The following is a 19,433-nucleotide window of genomic DNA, read 5'->3' on the forward strand; positions in this document are numbered from 1 at the left end:
CTGCTGGCAGCATCCCCTGTGTCTGGAAACACAGCTGCACTTGTGGGCCTCCGGTTCTTGAAGAAACACAGCGGACCCACCTTGCACGCTTCCCTGAGCTCCTGGGAGAAACAGCAGGGGCGAGTGCCCCGCGGCCCCGGCTTGGACAGCGCAACCCCAGCCTCTCGGGAAACTGGAGGGAGGAGACTTGGCAAGAATGGCTCTGCTGTTTGACCAACTGAGAGTGGGAAGAATTTTCTAGGTTAAGTTTCATGCCCACCACAGGCCCTTTCTGAAGGCCAAACAGGACAGCTTCCCCAGTCTCAGTGCCTGACATACACTCATAGATGCCTTGCCAAAAAGTCTCCCATCTGTCTGGGGTCCCCCAGGAAAGAGCACAGCAGCCCCAGGGGGACCCTCAGTCTGCTTCAGAGGGAGGTGCCCAGTGCATGACAGATGGACAACCCCTGCTCACCTGGTCAGCCACACTCCCAAAGAAATTTAGCTCGGGGGTACCTGCGGCACCGGCGCAGGAATGGGGTGAGCCGTCAGCAACACAACATGCAAAAGCAGGTTCGAAGAGGCTGGTGCCGATGTGAGGGAGGCCACCGAAGACTGAGATACAGAGTTGGAGAAATGTGGCCAGTGTCCTAAGGACAAAACATCCAAAAATGCCACACCCAGGGGTCCCCCGGCCCGAGCTGGGACACGGACTTGGGGGCAGGGTGATGTCCGCAGTGAGAGCGCTGAGCTCTGGGTCTGAAAGGAGCCCCACAGCTGAAGAGTAGGGTCCTGTCACCTCCTCCATCGACTGAACCTTCTTCCTGAGAGCAGTGGAGGCTGGAGAGAGAGAATGCAACTGGGAAGCTGATACCACTCAAGTGGAGCAGAAAACGGAAAAATGAGAGAATTCCTCCCACCCCACCCCTGGCCTTCCCTGGGAGGGCCAGACAGGGGTGGCAACCAGACTGGCCAGGGTGAGCCACGAGGGCCAGAGGACAGCACTACGAGAAAGAAGAGGGTGACTCTGGCCTCGAACAGCCGTCCTGAGAGAACAGGCCCTCAGGGGCCTGAGGGCCCCTGGGGTTTTCCTAGCTGGAAGGGCTCGGTCCGGCCCTTTCCCCAGGGTTCACACACTCCAGCCCCTCCAGTTTAAATGCAGGTCTCTCTGTGCATGAATGCCAAACCGTTTCCAACAAGTCTCATTGTCAACTACAAAAATAACCACAGTGGAAGCAGTGACAGGCCCGTGACACAGTCCAACCGTGTCACTGAAGGGCAATGGCATCTGCCCCCTCAAGTGGAAAGTCCCTGGCCAGACCTCTGAATTAGAGGTAACATCTTGGTTTTGGGCATGACCGCCATTTTCCAGTGGTGGCCAATCACACGGACTTGGTCCGCTGAGCCCCGCTCTCCCCAAGACCTGTACACGTGCACACGGAAAGTTAGCATCAGGGTGTGGCCTCCTGCCTCCCCTGGAGAAGGAAGTTCCCATAGTGAGGAATCACGTGGCCGCTTATGTAATACAGACAGAGCCACCGCTCAGCTCTCTCCCGGCAGCAGAACCAGAACGTGCCAGTCTTGCTGTCCAAGTGCAAGGTGCTCACTATCAGAGCAGCCTTCGCTGTGACAGCGACCGCCTGAATCAGTAACAACAAAAACCACTACTACTGGCTGGGGAAGGGAAATGAGGAGCTGTCAGGTATAGAGTTTCGGTTTTGCAAGGCAAAAAATTTAGAGAGTTATTGCACAACAATGTGAATACACTTAATATGACTGAACTGCACACATAATCATTCAGATCGTAAATTTTGTTTTGTTTTTTTAAACCAAAACTAGTTCGTTTACTAAACTAGTATTTCGTATAATATACAAGTTTTGAAAGTTTATAGAAATAGATAATCATATTGATGTTATATATGATTGATTTTGGTATAATTTATGTGAAAAGTACTGCTGTTCTTGGGACCTGACTGCCGTGTGCAGGAGATGCCCAGAACACTGCTGTGGCCCACGCTGCGGCCCCAGAGACGGTGCGACTGTCTCCACCTAGAGATGCGGGAGAAGGGCTCCGAGTGAGGAAGTGAGCTCCCCAAAGACACCCACCATCAAAGGGGCAGCTGCATTTACACCCAGTCAGTCTGCTTCCAGGGCTCTGTCCTTCCCCGTACCCCATAGCCTCCTCATTGCTCTGTGACTTCTCCGGGGAACCCTCAGGAGAGGAGTCTTATCCCAGGATGTAGAACCAGAGAGGAATCATAGGGTTCTGGTCTCCCACGTTATTCTCTCACACCCAGGATCCCCATTTCCTTTAAAACGTGTGTTTACACCCTGGCCAGGTGGCTCAGTTGTTTAGAGCATCGTCCCGCACACCAAAAGGTTGCCGGGCACATTCCTAGGTTGCGGGTTCAGTCCCCAGTCATGGTGCATACGGGAAGCAACAGATTGATGCTTCCTTCTCACATGGATGTTTCTCTCTCTCTCAAAGCCAGTAAATATACCCTCAGGTGAGGGTTTTTTGAAGAACTGTATTTATGGTTCAACAATTGCTGCACCTTCTCTTGGGCCTTTTTTTGACCCTTGGTGTGGAGACTCTGCCCTTTGTCTGGAGCACAAAGAAACACTATCCATTGCGGACCACTGAAGGCCTTCTGCTGCCGGTCCTCGGAGAGGGCGCTCTCTTTAGTTGAAGGTTAGTGCAGGAAAACACTGGGGAGTCACGTTTGGTTCTTTCACTAAACTAGTATTTGAATAATATACAAGTTTTTTAAGTTTATAGAAATATAAAGTTATATTGATGTATTACATATGGTTGACTTTGATATAATTTATATTATTGATATATTATTATATTATATATTCATTTAAACTAGCATTTCTCCCTTAACTATCCAATGGTTATCAAGAGTGACAAAACATGTTATAAATGAGATGTATTTGACATATAACACTGCATAAATGGAGGGTGCGCGTGTTAATTCAGGGCACGTGTTCAGTGGACACCTGTATATATAATCGCCACTGGAGCACCATCAGTGCCTCCACCGCGTCACAGGACTCTCCTTGTTCTCAGTGGTCAGCATCCTCAGGTTCCAGTCTCTGAGCGAGTCTAGTGATTGTCATTGTGTCGTCTGTCTGTGGACAAAAGAGGTGAGATAAAGATCCGGCTAGCAGCAGGACACCCATTCCATTTTCTTCTTTTATGTGACCTGAAATCCTAGAATATGTGCCTTTCTAGAAACTTGAATAACAACCTTAATTAAGTACTTTAAGAGCTTCACTGGTGGTCAGTCCAACCTCCTTGGCCAAAGGAGTAAACATGCCCCGAGGTGGTGTGCCCCAGGTCCTGAAGCAGAGCATGCACACAGCACAGCCACCAGGACGCAAATCAAAGAGATATTTAAAGACCCACTAAACATAAACAAAGCAGGAGCCAGGCAAGCCCACATCACGTAATTTCTTTGGAATAAGCTTGTGATAAGGATCGCATTTCCATTTCCCCTTACATTTTTCCAGCAACAGCTCATGATACAATTTGTACAGCTCCTGGTAACTTGGACTGGGGAAAATTTTAGGAAGAAAAAAAAGGACCATGTTTCAAAGGAACCAGATCTGATAAGAGGGCAGAAATATTTACTCCATTATTTCAAGAGGCAGGTTCTTTGTTTCTCAGACGCTTCCTGTTTTAAAAATAGCTTTCCACAACTGTTCCAGAACTTGAGTGCACTTTTAAGTGAGAATGACTTTGAAGATGTGATTTCATTTACTTGGAGCAGGGTGCAGATAATCAGTCATTGTTTCCAAAATGACGCTAAGAACAGGTATCCCGAGCCCTGGGGTTCTGGTCCGACCGCAGCCAGAGCTGCAGCATCACTGGGCCTCGGGGGAGACAGCTTCCACAGTGGGGGCCGGGTCTGTCCCTTCCTAAGGGGACACAGGCTTCTGACCACTGGAGCAGCAAGTCAGCGATATTACAAAATCAAAAACTGCCTGTGACTGACAGCAGGAGGGTGTTACTTTTCATTTTGTTAAGTGTGATCATGGCGTGGCAGTTGTGGGGGAAGGTGCCACATTTCTTAGTGACACGGACTTGAACTTGGAGGGGTCAATGATGTCACAACCAAATTGCTTTAAGGTGCTTCTGCCGAGAGGAGGAAAGGGAGAAAGGCGCTGGTGAAACGAAAGTGGCAAAATCAAAAGAAGAGTCGATGCTGGGCGATGAGTTTGGGGGTTTCTTGTGTGCATCTGGCTGCTGTTATGTTTGGATGGTTTCACAGCACAGCTTTCAGACTGGATGCTCTGCTTTTCCGGAAAGGGCGTGAGCGATCTTCGCCAAGGAAGGGGCAACACAGAGCCTGTGGGGTGGGGATGCACCGGTGGGCTTGGCGCCCTAGGTGCACAGCAGATGTGTGTGCGCACGTCTGTATGTGTGGCGGGGGAAGAAGGAAACAAGCTTTAAAACAGGCTCATAGCCTTTTGGGGGGTATCTGGGAATCTCTAAGTCAAATGAAAAATTCACAGACAAAAACAAATACAACAACACACAAGCACGCATTCCGGGGTTGGTGGGTTCCCTGAAGCCCATCCCACTTCCCTGGGTAAGACCTTTCAATTCACTGTGTAGTCTTCAATTTGCGGTACCGTCTCCCGTTTCTAAGATGTGAAGAGCCTCTTTCTGTGTCTCTTCTGGGTACATGGTAAACGCTGAGCCACTACCCCCGGCTGGCTTTGAGGCTCTGGGCAAATGACTGCCAGCCCCATGCCTTGGTTTCCCCATCAGGAAAATGGGCTAACACCCCATCCTCTTCACCTACAAGGCTGCTCTGCGGTTAGAACAAAATGATAGGAGTTGACTCGCTCTGAGAAGTGTAAGGTTGGCACCAAATAGACAGCGTGGGTCTCATGTTCAAGGAGGGAGCTACACCCGCCTGCAAGGGGGATGACGTGGTGCCTTCCCTAAAGGGCTGACTGCGGGGGCACGTGGCACACAGTGTTGTGATTTATTCTGGTGGCTGCACCACAGGAGGTGGAAGCCTTAAGAACCAGCTCCAAAACAGGCTAACAGTGACCAGAGGGAAGAGGAGAGGGAATTTCAGGGAAAAAAGGGAAGGGTTTACAGGAACAAGTATAAAGGACACATGGGCAAAGACAAGGGGGCGGGGTGGAAACAGGAGGGAGGTGGGGAGGGCTAGGAGAATGATCTGGGATGGGAGTAAAAGGCAGAAAACTGTACTTGAACAACAGTTAAAATTTTTAAAAAGAGAGAAATAACCATCTTACACTATCTGTCAAGAAAGAAAGAAAGAAAGAAAGAAAGAAAGAGAGAAAGAAAGAATCAGCTCCAGCTACGTTCTGGAAGCTGCTCACTCTTCCAGGAGGATCTGGGGCACCTCACAGGTTAGGAGGCCTGTGAGCCTCAAGAGGAGCCCCAGACCCTCGTCACTGCACTGGGCCTCAGGCCCCAGGGAGCCCCACCCCTTCCAGAACCTCGGGAGCCCCTCACCCATAACCGTAACCAGGAAACAGGATTACCCCGGGCTCGGGCTGCCCCACTGATCTCCACATCCTCCAGACCTGTCATAGACCTCCACTTATAGTTTCCTTTCTTTTCTTCTCTTTATAAAAATATATTTTATTGATTATGCTATTACAGTTGTCCCATTTCCCCCCTTCACTCCCCTCCACCCTGCACACCCCCTCCCACCTACATTCCCCCCCTTTAGTTCATGTCCATGTGTCATAAGTTCTTTAGTTTCTACATTTCCCATACTGTTCTTGCCTCCCCATCTGTTTTCTACCTACCATCTATGCTACTTATTCTCTACACCTTTCCCCCCTCTCCTCCTCCCACTCCCTTGTTGCTAACCCTCCATGTGATCTCCATTTCTGTGGTTCTGTTCCTGTTTTACTTGTTTGCTTAGTTTGTTTTTGTTTCAGGTGTGGTTGTTAATAATTGTGAGTTTGCTGTCCTTTTACTATACATGTTTTTTATCTTCTTTTTCTTAGATAAGTCCTTTAACATTTCATGCAATAAGGGCTTGGTGTTGATGAACTCTTTTAACTTGACCTTATCTGAGAAGCACTTTATCTGCCCTTCTATTCTAAATGAAATCTTTGCTGGATAGAATAATCTGGGATCTAGGTCCTTCTCTTTCATGACTTGGAATATTTCTTTCCAGCCCCTTCTTGCCTGCAAAGTCTCTTTTGAGAAATCAGCTGACAGTCTGATGGGAACTCCTTAGTAGGTAACTGTCTCCTAATCTCTTGTTGCTTCTAGGATTCTCTCCTTCGTTTTTACCTTGGCTAATGTAATTATGATGTGAACTTTCAATCTCCTGAGTCATCACCTGGAGACAATGCAGGTAACAAAACTCCTGGGGCAGAAAAGCTGTCTTTCAAAATCTCTCTCCAGGGGACAAAGGCCACATCAGCACTGACCCACCATGCTGAAGACATGGACCCTCGGATGATGGAGCGAGAAGAGACCTCCCCACAGCCAGCCCCAGAGTAACCACGAGAAAAACACCAGGCAGACTCCAGCTGGGACAAGCTACACGACATGTGGCCAGGGCTCCTCAGCACTGTCACGGCCATCAGGGCCAAGCAAGTCCCAGAAACTGTCTCAGCCCGAGGTGCCTAAGGAGACAGGGTGACTAAATGTAATGTGGGACTAGGGACAGGAAAAGGACATTAGGAAAAAACTGAAGAGTCTGAGTACCATGTGGACTTTGGTCAATAATAACATCTCAGTCCTGGTTCCCTAATTGTAACAAATGTAGCGCATAGAGCAGTATGTGAAAAACAGGAGGAACTGGAGGGCCCTATGGGAACTCTCTGCAGTACCTCTGTGATTTTTCTGCACATCTCAAACTGGGTCTGAACAGTAAAATTAAAATGCAAAAAGGAGCAAATAAATAAACAATCGTCCCTTGTTACCCACAGGGGGACTGGTTCCAGGCCCTCCACAGAAACCCAAACCCCTGGATGCTCGAGTTCCTCGAGTACACGGTGCAGGCAGCCTACGCACACCCTCCCACACGCTTTAAGTCAGCCCTAGGCTGTTTCTAACACCCTGCACGATGTGAATGGCATGTAAACAGTTGTCATACTATTGTTTACAGCATGACGAGAAAAGTCCGCACACGTTCAGCACGGCGTGAGGGCCGAGCTATGCAGTACACACACATCAGCAACAGCGTCACCCCCCCAGTATTTTCTATCCACTACTGATCGAACCCCAGGGTGCAGAATGCATGGTCATGGGGTGGGCGGGGGGGGGGGGGCGGCGGGCAATGGTGCCTCTCGGAATGACTTCCTGCTGGGATCGAGCCCTTGGAATCAGACAGCTGGGAGCCGGCACGCAGGGGCTCAGGGTCATCGCCAGCCCTGCCCCAGCTGGGGAAGGAAGGGGACGAGGCAGGGACTGGGCCCCAACACAGAGCACAGAGAAGGCACGTCACAAAAGGGCTTCTGGAGTCTACCTGGGCCAGATGGGGCTGCGTCTGTGTGCGCCCCCATTTCCAGTCAAGGCTGATTCTGGAACATTCTGGGCCAGTTTGGTCCTGGGTTGGCATGTTGCCCTCTTTTTGCACAGTTTTGGAGTCTCTGGATAAAGGCTATTCCAAGGCCGTGCTTGGGTCACTGAGATTCAAATCTTTATCGTCTTCACCTGAGAGAAGCCGGCTTGTCTGCCTGGGGACAGGGAAAAGCAGAGCAGGGACAAATCCGAAATGTCCACAGCATGTCCTCAGGTCATCCCAACAGTTCTGTCCAAGCTTCTGGAATGTTCTAGGAGAATGCTGCTGTGTCCTGGTGGGAACACACCAGGCTGGGACCTCTCCCAGTCTCCAGATTCCTGAGCGCAGGGCGTGAAGACTGCCCCACAGCCCCCACACCCCCACCCCCGCCCATGTCAATCAGGCCTCAGTGAACTAAGGGAACCTCTTCCAACAGCAGCAGGGTGACCAAGGGCTGCATCCTGGGGGGACAGGGCACCCATGAGAACGTCCCAAGTTGGCTTTCTCTGTGGTGTCAGAACCCACTCAAACGTGACTTAAAGAAACACCCAGCCTGGTTTTCCAAGTCACTGTGGGGCTGGCCTGCCTCTGTGACATCACGTGCGAACATTACTGCAAGGATAACACTTGAATAAAAAGGAAAGAGACTCTTCTGTTTTGTATTAAAATATTTTATATTAATCATTCAAACTTAATTTTTATACAATGAATGCATACATCGCAGGTGTCTGTCTCGGGTCGGGGAGGCGGCAGGGTGGGTGCGCCCTGGCACTGGTACCGAAGCAGCTGTGAGCAGAGGACGGAAGGCTGGGAGACGCCACACGCTCCCTCTGCTCCTTCCAGGTGGGGGCGCTGTCACCAGACAGGGATGTCACAGTGGAGAGGTGGAGGTGGCAGCGGCCTGTGCCTTTCCAGGCCTCTCTGCAAGGTGAGTCACATTTCCTCACCTGGGGTGAGCCACCCAGAGCCTGAGGCCCTCTGACCAGCGAGTCCTTGACCTCAGAGTGGCTGTGGCATGTCACAATGTGAAACGGGGACCACTGAGTGTGTATGTGTGTATATACAGACTTCGGTGTTTTCTCCTTTTGAAAACCCACCCCCACGGCGGTCCTGCCCCTGCACACGTGCTCGGCAGCCCTTGCCTAGGTGGCGGGCATGTCAGCCTTGCTGAGAGCAATGGCCAACTCCAGGTCCTCCTGCTCCTGCCGCCGCAGCCGCGCCAGCCTCTCCTGCTCCGCCTTCTCGCTTTCCCGCTTGGCCCATGCCAGCTGCTGCTCCTCATTGCCAAACTGCAAAAGGAAAAAGGAAGGTTGTGTTACACAGGCTGGGAGCTGCAGCCACCCACTGAGGGGGAGGTGCGTGGGTCAGGGGCAGGGGCCCAGACAAATCCTGTCAAAGTTGGGCAGGGTGCAGGGAACCGCACGTAATGCTGGGATGCATGGCAGCTGGGGTGAAAAACCAGAAATAGCCAGAAGCCTGTATCTTGGTTGGGGGTAGGGTGGGGACATGCATGCCCCAGCCCTGACACCCAGTCTGGGAGCGGTCACATGCATGGAAAAGCAGGGCTGAGTCTGACCTTAACCACCGCCTTGGACCTCAGAGAACCTAGCCACCTGTCCCCTGCAGGGAACTGAAGAAGGTGACGTGACACAACAGCGTGGGACACTGAGAGAACTCCAGTGACCCCTAGAACTGAGTCTATGTGGCAGCATGAGAGTGGCAGAGCCCCAGCTCGGCCTCCTCTCAGGATTGGCAGGGCATCTGAAAGCAGCTGGGGGGCAGAGGTCAGCTGAACCCTAAGGGGCTAGGATGGCACCCCCATAAGGCCTGGGCCTTGATGGTAGGCTGCTGACACTGGTGGGTGACAGGTGCTGGGACTGCAGAGCCAGGCTTGAACAGAGCTTCGATCCCAAATGTGTAAAGGGGTCTGAGGCCAAAACTGTGGAGACGAGTCTTAAGATGCAGCTTCTCCTCCCGCCCAGCCTCGCTGACTCGCCCTGGCATTTATGCTGCCATTCACTCCACTCAGTATTCATTGTCGGGGTTCTTCTCCAAAAGGTTCAATTTTTTAAAAAAATTATTTTTCCAAACAAGGGAGAAAATGGTTTTGATCCTCAGATAGGTGATTTCAAACCACCTTTGTGTGAGGTCCCTTTGCTTTAAAGAAGGAAGAGCCAGATCTCACACGCTCTTCTTTCGGTGTGGTTCCCCGCAGGGTCCTCAGTCACTCCGCAGCGCCTCCCGGTGGGCCAACTCTGGCCCTGTGGACCCAGACACCGAGCAAAGACGAGTCCTGTTCGGGGCCCTGGCCTCCCTCAGCCAGCACCCTCCGGTCTCGGCACCAAGCACTGGGTGACACCAGAGACAAAGAGGCAGGCTGGCCCTCTGACAGGTGCGTGCGGTGCAGAGACAATCCCAGTCCAACGCAGGCTCCTGTGGAGGCGCTTGCTGGTCCCGCCTGGGCACTAGGAGAAGGAAGTGTGACGGGAATTCACAGCTATTTCTTCTCACACGGAGTCTGCACAGTGAGTCCCAGTGACAGCCCAGGAGGTGGGGTCCTGAGACAGGTGGGAACACCAAGGCGTGTGAAGGCAGAGCCCAAGTCCTCAACATCCTGAACTCTCCCCGGTTCAAGGTGGAGCTGCTAGCTGTCACTGCAGGAAGATCTGGGGTATAGGATGGTGCCCAGGCCTCCAGGGTCTATCTGCGGCTCTGGGTATGGAGGGACCAAGCGCCCAACCTTGGTGCTGCCAGAACTGAGGGTGGGGTGGAAGGGGCTGGACTGAAATGAGCTTGTAGGCCCCAGAAAGGAGCTGAGAGTTCCCCTTGGAAGCTCCCTGAGCCGGCGAGTGGGGCGACTGAGTTGGCAGTTTTGAACATTTCATGGTTCTATGGCTGGTGTGGGAGTGAGACAGCACCAGATGCTGGGGCAGCCAGGCAGGGAATCGGGGTGGGTTGGGTGGGGGGAGCCTAGTCTGGAGCAGAGGTGGCCTGGAGGCAGAGGTGGGGCAGCCCAGGGGGCCTCTCCCCATCTGGCCTCAGGAGTCAGCATGAAGCACTGTTCTGGGAGGAAAGGCTGTCTTTGTTTCTTAGAGAAACTGCCGAGAAAAATGCTCAGAGGTTTAATGGGCCTCCCTGAAAACTGGTCCCCACCCCTTGTGTTCCCACCACTGGTGGCAGATAAGCCCCATCACCTCCTGCACTCTGGGGAATTTTCCAACACCTCCGCAGGAGAAAAACAAGGAAAAAACAACAAGCGCTGGTGGAAATGACTCCAGGGTGCTGCTGGCAGCTGAGAGAGGGCACCAGTTTGATGACAGGGCCCCTGGCCTCTGCCTGCCCAAAGCAGGGGTGGGCGGGGCCTGAAGAGCAATGACATGGGTTAGATAGGTCAAAGCCTGGAACCAGGGCCCAGGGGGGTCAAGTGATAGGCTGAGGGCACACCACGGTCCCTGCTCAGCCCAAGTCTCAGAACAGCCACCTGCTCAAGGGTCTACCTTTTCAAATGGAACATGCTGGTAGGAACATTCCAGAAGCCTTCAGAGTGAATGGGCTCGAGGCCAGTGTAGGCCCCCATGTGGAGACCTGCAGAAGAGTGTGGTTTACACACACTGGAGAAGCACCGGGGGCTGTGACATCTGACAGAAAGCTGGAGGAAGGGGGTGTCTGTCTCAAACCAGCTGACAACCCTTTCCGGGCCCTGCTGGAGACACCTGGACGAGGCCATCTGCTAGTCCTCTGACCTGGAGGGGTCTGTCGCATGAAGGGCCAGACTCTGGGAGGCCCATGGGCAGCTCTGATCTCTTCGTTGCTCCTGTGCCATCACGCGGCTGAGACGAGGCGGGGCACGATGGTGCTGCCCTGCCAAGATTCCTGCCCAAGGGTGCCCGCTCAGGGTGCTTATTAATTGGCGATTCAGAGGACGGACTCCTCACATGAAGCCTGGATGCCCTTCCTCACTGGGGACAGCACCTGCACCCTGAGACATCTGATGGCACTGCCACCACATCACCTGAGGGGACACTTCTGGCTTCCTCCCATCAACTCACTTATTCTGATGCTGAAAGTGCATCCACCTCACTCCACAACACAAAGCTTATCCCATCTGACATTTGCTCTGCTCTCAATGCAGACTTCCAGAAAAAAGGACCATTTTGCTAACCTATAAATACTACTTGCTAATAAACACATTTGCCTGAGACAGAAAGGGTGGTTTTTAAAGAAATCCCAGAGAGGTTTCCCATGAACAAGCACAAGTGACCCATTGAAGGAAACTTGGGGCTCGTAAATTAAGAGGGTTCCAAGGCAGCAGAGCCAGGGTGCCAAAGGGGGACTGTGTGCATGTGTGACACTGGCGTCTGAACTCCAACACACGCCAAGCTGCCTCTGCACGGGTGACCATGTCTTGGTGGCACTCAGAACACCCGACCTGAAAGTCACGCTGCCAGTCTGCTGGGCGGTTCGAGACCCCTCGGTATTACTGGCGGAGCTAAAATATACAAACCAGAGAAACCGACTTTGGCCTTTTTTGAGTTAGCACAAATCAAAGTCCAGTGAACCCTGAAACCACTGGCTGATGGGCTGAACCCCCAGATGCCATGAAAATGCAAGTGTTGACCATGTTTTTGGACTATGGTATGACAGAGGGGGACAAACCAAACCAGGGAGGTGTCCTGCCTCTCCTCCACCCCATCCCATCAGAAGGGGCCGAATCTCACTGATTTCCAGATTCCCTCTGGAAAAACTGGGGCACCTGAAGCAGGAAAGGTGATTTGAAACAGAAAACAGGGCTGCAAACTCAACTGGGCAGAACCAGAATCTCTGCCTGGAAATGAGGGTGATTAAATAAATACCCAGAGTGTTTTAAAATCAAAGTTACCAGCTATTCTAGAGTAATCAGGAGTGTTGAGCCAAATGACAGCTTGAAACATTGGGTGTGTGTGTTTTTCAAATGTTTTCCAAAAACCAGCCGCCAGGAGGGGAACAGAGGGGCCACAGGAAATAGATCTATGCATTTCAGAAAGAGAACAGTCATTTCTTCAAATTGCCGTTCAAATCCACTCACCTCTCTGCCCTGCCCCAAACAAAGTAACTGAGTCATGCGTGAATAGCTCCATTTTTTTCATCAGCATTTAATATTTTTTTCCACTGAAAAAACAAACGTGGTGCTATTCAAGAAACTATAGATAAAGCAGGTTTTGTTCCTGGCTTTCATTAACAATGTCTCCATTTGTACACACCCACAGCGTGCACAGCCTGTCAACAAAACCTAGCTAACTGCAGCTGTAAAATATTCACAGGTCACCAAGAGCCAGGGACAGAACAGCATCTTGGGCGGCTTCAATAAGCCACAGAATAGCTGGGTGCGAGGTGGGACTGAAATGAATCAAGTGTTCACGGGGCACGGATATGGACGGCAGAGCTTGTTTTAAGAAGGATATTCTAGGAGTCAGAGCATCTATAAATAATGCATGTCACACCTAACCAGGAAACAAGGTACTTGGCAAATGTGAACGAAGAAAACTTTTTTTTTTTTTTTTAAACACGGGTGCACAACAGACAGTGAAACCAATTCTGGGAAGACAAACTCTGAAACTCTGAGAACAAGATGCTGGGCACTGATGAGGGTGCTGAAAATACCCCAAAGTGACAGCATTTCAGAATCTGGGATTTTTTTCACACCAAGAAACAGAGTCAGACTTACAAAATACCAGGATGAGCTTCTGAAAAAGCACCTGAATTTGCTAAATGGCTTTTTGAGGATTTGGGTGTGTGTTTGTGTTTTTTTTGCAAAAGGACAGAGTTTCAGAGTGGTTGTATTTCTCTTTTTGTCAGAGCTGGCAACTAAAATAAAAGTTTGTAAAAAACCAAACTGCTCTTCTTTCTGCACCCCACCTGCGTCCTTCATTTTGCACTTGCTACACCACATGCACTAAGGCAGGACAGTTGGAACTCCTGTACAGAGACATTCTGGGGACAGCAAGACCCCAGTATAGTAACTTTAGCAATTTTGTTTTCATACTTTAGAAGTGTCTGACATCTCGGCTTCTGAAAATCAATGAACACAAGCACCTCTGGGCGAGATAATCCAGAACTGACCAGGAAAGGGAAAGACAGGGACAGACAGATGCAGCCACCAGATTTGGCCACCATACCAGAAGGACATGTGCCCTCGTCACAGAATATCCAAACCACAGCGCCTTTTTATTTGAGAAACACTTTTTTCTTACAGAAAGCAGCAGTACAGAATAAATAACATGAGCAATGGCATGAGGAACCAGGAGACATAAGCCAAAAAAAACAGCCCCAAAGAAACTGCAAGCGGAGGGGGAGGAGGTGGCATGGAGGTGGAGAACTCAACTTACAGAGGTGAAGTCTGCAAAGCCCAGGGAAGAGGCTTTAGAAGGCTTAGCTGAAGAGGAGGGAGCAAATGGATCTTTTCCACTAAATGGGTCCCCAAACCCCCTTTTGTTTTGGAACGGGTCGCTGTTGTCAGCCCCGAGTGGCTGGAATGGATCGGGGGAGTCGGGAAAGTCTGCAGAGCCGAGCTGGCTTACAGGTGTACTTTTACCTGGAAAGTTTAGGAGAAAGAAAACAAAGGAGAAAAAAAAAAAAAAAGAAATGCAAGTTACTGACCACAGACAGAACAGAGTCCTGACTGAAGAGGCTGGGGGGTAAGCGCCCACTGGGACATCTTTTCCCCTTTTTGGAAAGATCTAGAATGCCACTTGTGGGATGAGCCCAAGGGGTGGGGAAATGGCTGGTCTCTTGCTTTATCCAGGGTTAACAGTTTGTGGGTGATACCGGAAAACCACTTCAGATGACCCCCTCCCCTCCCCTCCCCACCCACAGCAGTTAAAATGTATAGTCGTCCTTGAAAAGTTTGCACAGGGGAATGTTCCAAAGTGATTCATTTCAGTGTGGCAACATTTACTATCATGCTGAGTGAAAACAAAAACAATCATGGCTGAGCACAAAAATATATGGCAGGCTTCCAACAACAAAAAGGTGGGGGTGTTTACAATGAAAGGGGGACTCACTCCACACTTTGGTGTAGCTGTGAGGGTCTGGAGGCAGCTCACCCTTACCAGGCAGACACTGCCCCCAGCCCCCCAGCTGTGTTGCCCTGGGGTGTAAATTCTTTTTCAGCTCCTGTCCCTTTGGTACTGGTGATACAAAGGACAGGGTTTGGACCTTTCTGGGATCTTGCCAAGAAAATGGTTCTAGGATACCTGGGTCCCAGCAAGGGTGAACCCAACAGGGCCGAGAGAGGTGTTTAACACTAGAGGGAAATGGGGTTGTGAGACAGTGGCTGGGGGTGTGTGGCTTAAGGACAGGTGGCTTCTGCCAATAAGCCCTGACATCCTACCAGAAAGTTCAATGAGGAATTGGATACCTCTCCAGGCCTGTTTGGCAACGGGAGACTCCAGGATCTGCCGGATCTGTGGGCCAGGTTATTGCAAATAGTGGGAACACAATGAACGAAGCTTCATTCAACAGCGGGGCACATGCACCCCGACTCTGCACCACGACAAAGGCCCCTACAGCTCACACTGGACTCTGCCCGATCTCACCCTGACAGCTCTCCAGGGCCCAGGCAGCACCTCCTTCTCCCTGAACCCGCCAATGTGCTGTGCCAATGTGCTCACGGTCCCCTGTGCTGCCGTCATCTACAACAGAGCTGGGCACTTGGGATGGAGAACGTAAGGCCTGAAAGGCTGAAAATATTATCTGGCCTTTTAAAAAAAAAAAACCGTGTATCCCCTCAGGCATGGAGAAGGTGGTTAGCTCTGATGCCTGACAGGCAGTAAGCAAGCCTCATGTGATCAGACTGTTCTGAGAGACTGAGGGATGCTCCAGGCCCCTGGGTTGTAGCCAGGCCAGTGCAGCTCTGCCACCCAGAAGCCAGACCTGCTGGGCACCCTGCTACCCGCCAAAGGAAACTAAGGACCCCAACAGCAGCTTTGCTCTGCCATAGGTGCTCAGGTACACGTAGGCATCCTCCCCTCAGGCCACTCCCCAGGACCCCCACCCAGCGTCTGCAGAGTTCCCTGTCCCCGCCCCCATCTAGGCTCCTTCCCACCCTCTGCACCCTTTCCTCACTGCAGAACAGTGCCACGTGTGAGGATGGCAGGTGTCACCCCTAGGAGAGGACACACAGCAGGTCCTCTTGTGGGGTGGCTGGCTCAGAGGTCCTGAAGCCCCGAAAAACTGCCTTGGGGAGAGTGCCAAACCCCAAGTGGTGGCACCATCCAAGGCTTGATGACGGCTAGACGAAAGCGTTCTCGTGCAAAGCACACCGGGAGGTTGTGTATGTGCGTGCATATGTGGCCTGGAGCACCTGCAGCCACTACTGGGCCCAGGGAGACCAGTGCTCAACTGTACACTGTGCCAGTGTGAGCAAGAACCCCCAAGCCCACAGGCAGGGGTGCCCTGGGAGACAGTGTACAGAAGGATGGGGATGCAGGCTTGGGTGCCAGAGGAGACAAATGCTGTTCTCATGGCCTGGCCACCCCCGATCTCCCTTCCATAACCATTTCTACTGTCCCGACTGCCCTGTGCTGCCCAGCCTCTCTCACACCTCTCCCTTCCCCAACACCTTCTCCATGGCTCAGTCCTCCCCTGCACACTCCCCCACTTCTCTGGCCACCTTCCATGACACTGACTTCTGTCCTGGTCCAGCCTCCAGCACACCCAAGGGTCCCAAAGGGTCGGTTCCATGTGGGTGGTGGAGCTCAGCAAACTGCAGGTCCCAGTAAATCCTGCTCCATCCCTGGGGCCAGCCAGCCAGCCTCCGGGGTATACATGGGCCAGACTCTGCCACACGGGCTCCATGGGACCCTCCAAGGAACTTAAGGGCCTTTGGGGCAACAGCTCTGAGGATCAAGGAGGATATAAAGGGGATCCGGCTTCCCTCCTTTGCAAGAAACAGCAACAGTCACTGCTGCACTCTCAGGCTAATTTTTTACCCAAAGCTAAAATGATCATGGGCCAAACAGTAGAATTCTAACAGAGGAAAAAGTAGGAGATTGCTGGAGAGCCCCAGGGCAGGGCACAGCCCCTGGTCCCAGCAGTAAGTCCCGGGGGGCAGCTGATCACAAAGGCCAGATATCTGCGTGGACTGAAGAGGTCAGCCGACTCAGCCAGGGGTCTGAGTGGCCAAGTCCATCACCCACTTCTGTGTTTTCCTTCTTTGCAATTAAGGACTTTCTCCCTGGTTTGGTTTTTGTTTTTGTTGTTTTTCTTTTTTCAAATTGCTTTGGCGGGGGGTGGGGGGGGTGGGCGGGGGGATGGCATTAAAGAATCCAGCCTGCTGGGATTTGAAGCTGAGGTTTCTGACAAGCAAAGAGATCATGGGGAGATGAGAAGCATCATTCACATCAAGAATTGCCCGGTTTTGCTGCTGCTGAAACCGTTGTTATTTAGAAATCATGACTGTGTTAACATGAAACCAGGGCACACCAACTGCTCTTGTTTTCAGAGGGGAAAAAAAAACAACGGTTTTTTTCTCAGTTGTGTTTTTGTGCTTCAGCATGAGGATGAATTATTATTGTGCAGGACTCGTGCAAAATTGCGGGTGTTTGCAGTTTGGTTGACACTCTGCTTGGGACCAGAGGCTTTCTGCGGCGCACGCACGGCAGGACAGCCCAGAGCCCAAACTTCCCTCTCTGCATCCCCACTATTTTTAGCCGCTGCACTTTTAAAAACAATTCTGGGTCTAGTTCCTGCTTTTATGTAACCACTTGTGCTAGCTCCTTAATGGTTTTTCCGATTTTCTGAGGTGTAGCTTATCTCAAACGTGAAAGAGTAACTTTAAGTTGCTTCCATGTCCCTGAGCAAACTCACTACATAGTTTTGATGCCTTTTTACGGTTCCAGGTATCATGAGGAAGGAAGGGTCATGACTGAGGCATGTTTCAGAGAACAAAAGTCTTTTGAAAATTGGTATAAAAGCTACCCAGGACGATGCCCGGCATGCATGGTTTGGTGTCACATTCCTAGATTTCTGCCCAGGGAACCACCGATCCCTCAGGGTAACAGAAGGTGGTGCCCAAAGTCAAACGGAAGAGAGACCCCCTGGGGGCTGCAAGCTGCTGACCTGGCACCCACTGGGGTTCTCCAACACTCACTGTAGTTTTCATGAACAAGAGGAGAGGGACGCAAGATTGAAGAGAAGGCAAAATAGGGCTTATTTCAAACCGCAGCAGTTTCAACAGTTACCCAAGCGGTGCACCGAAACCGCACATAGGACTGCCTTCAGCAAAAACAATACGAGCCCGATGGTTTACCACAGCGTGTGTGCTGTTAAAAAAAACTTGGTGGCCGGCTCCACCCTGATAGAAATGTCTTTAATTCTTCTATTTCTTAACTTCTCGAGGCCAGAGAGCCCCCAGAGCCAGGATCGGCCAAGTGGCCAGGATCAGCGCAGTGACTTCAGAATGAGCTATAGGCAGCGAAACTCGTGGTTCTGCTTTTCCCAACATGCTTTTCAGGAAACCCTGGCCAGGAAGAGTCCCTGAGAGCCGGTGCATGGAAAAACAACGGAACACAAATGCACACGCCCCCACCAAGCTTCAAAAAAATGTGAGCTCTGAGAACTCTGAAGGCAGACTCTCTTTTTCGAAATTTTTAACTGAGGAGCAGAGTGAGAGGTTTTGGATAATTCAGGGTCTCAACAAATCTGACTAATAAAAATATCACAAATATACACGTGAGAGTGAACGAGTATATTCATTCCAACCAGACACTTGCTGGGTTCTATGTATAAAATTCAGGACGGGAATTGAAATATGCAGTTCTGTAGATGAGAGATAAATACAAAAACAACAAAACGAAATAAAAAAATAAAAAACAAAGGTCTGTGGTCAGGACAGCTGCCCCACCTCAGCTATCACGCACACAACAAAGCACGTTCTCACCGCTGCCGTGTGCCCCTGCCTGAGGTGTCCACTCCACCACCACTCACCCTACACAACACGGGACACCACACCAACTGCCACGCATCCTACACAAGCCGGGAGTCCCACACAACTGTCACCCATCCTACAGGGGATCCTCACAGAACTGTCATGCATCCTATACAACAAGGGACGCCCACACAGCCACCAGGCTTCTTAGAGTCACCCTACACAGTGAGCTGTGACTGGGGAGGGGGCGCTCCTTATCCCCTCAGCCCCTCCCTGCCCACCCCCACTTCCCCAGCAAAACAGGTGAACTGGAGGGGGCGGGCAGAGAAAGAGAGGAGCGGGCTGTCCACAGCACCCTTTGAATTCATGGTCACTTAGAGAACTTTTCACTGGCAAAGACTGCTTTTCACCCACACGCAGGCATGTCCCCCCCATCGGTTCCCATGACGGGGGGCCGTGGAAGGCAAGGACACACAGGACCGTCCCACCGGGCTGAGGGTGGGGAGTCCTGCAGAAACAGCCCTGTGCTCACTGCTGCACATTCGAGGAGAAGGCGAGCGGCAGATCAAAGCCGTGCCAAGTAGCACAGCCCTGCAGATAAAATCTGAGGTCCCACCATCAGAGCATTGAGATTTTCCACTAAAAATATTTACCAAATTTTAAGAAAATCTGCTTAATGCATTGAAGGGAACAGGATGAGGTTTGGTTCTGAATTGTTGAGAAAAGCTGAATAAATATTTACTATTATCCACCAGGCTCCCCTACAACTGGTGTTTCCCATCCTCTGGGAGGCATCTGGGGTACTCAGAGGTCATGGAAATCTCACTGAGTGAGAAGCATGGTGGGTGTGGGAAGTGTCAGAGGAAAAAGGGAAAAATGGGGCAAAATAGCTACGCGGTCCTGGTCCTCCAAAGACAAATACCCTTTGGAGTGAGAAATACGATTTTCAAGGTTTCCAGGAAAGGCTATCATGACATTTATTTGTAAGAAACCTGGCACACGCTACATTAGTTCTGTAGCAACAACAGGGA

General features: G+C 51.2%; 1 protein-coding gene across 10 annotated transcripts in view; it reads right to left on the reverse strand.

Annotated features, from left to right (window-relative positions):
- Positions 1-8,151: 8,151 nt before the first annotated feature.
- EPS15L1 (epidermal growth factor receptor pathway substrate 15 like 1) overlaps positions 8,152-19,433 on the reverse strand; it is a 93,315-nt gene continuing 82,033 nt past the window's right edge. For 6 of the 10 annotated variants that reach the window (XM_045853005.1, XM_045853007.1, XM_045853006.1 and 3 more), the window contains 2 exons: positions 13,862-14,067; positions 8,152-8,785 (listed from right to left, as the gene is read on the reverse strand). In XM_045853005.1, the coding sequence (XP_045708961.1) occupies positions 8,639-8,785; positions 13,862-14,067 (353 nt within the window). In that variant the 3' untranslated portion in view covers positions 8,152-8,638. The remainder of the gene's footprint in view (positions 8,786-13,861; positions 14,068-19,433) is intronic. The other 4 variants (XM_045853013.1, XM_045853011.1, XM_045853012.1 and 1 more) reach the window with 2 other exon arrangements.

This window comes from Phyllostomus hastatus, unplaced genomic scaffold, assembly GCF_019186645.2.
Source record: "Phyllostomus hastatus isolate PE091 unplaced genomic scaffold, TTU_PhHast_1.1 phas_contig_98, whole genome shotgun sequence".
Taxonomy (NCBI): domain Eukaryota; kingdom Metazoa; phylum Chordata; class Mammalia; order Chiroptera; family Phyllostomidae; genus Phyllostomus; species Phyllostomus hastatus.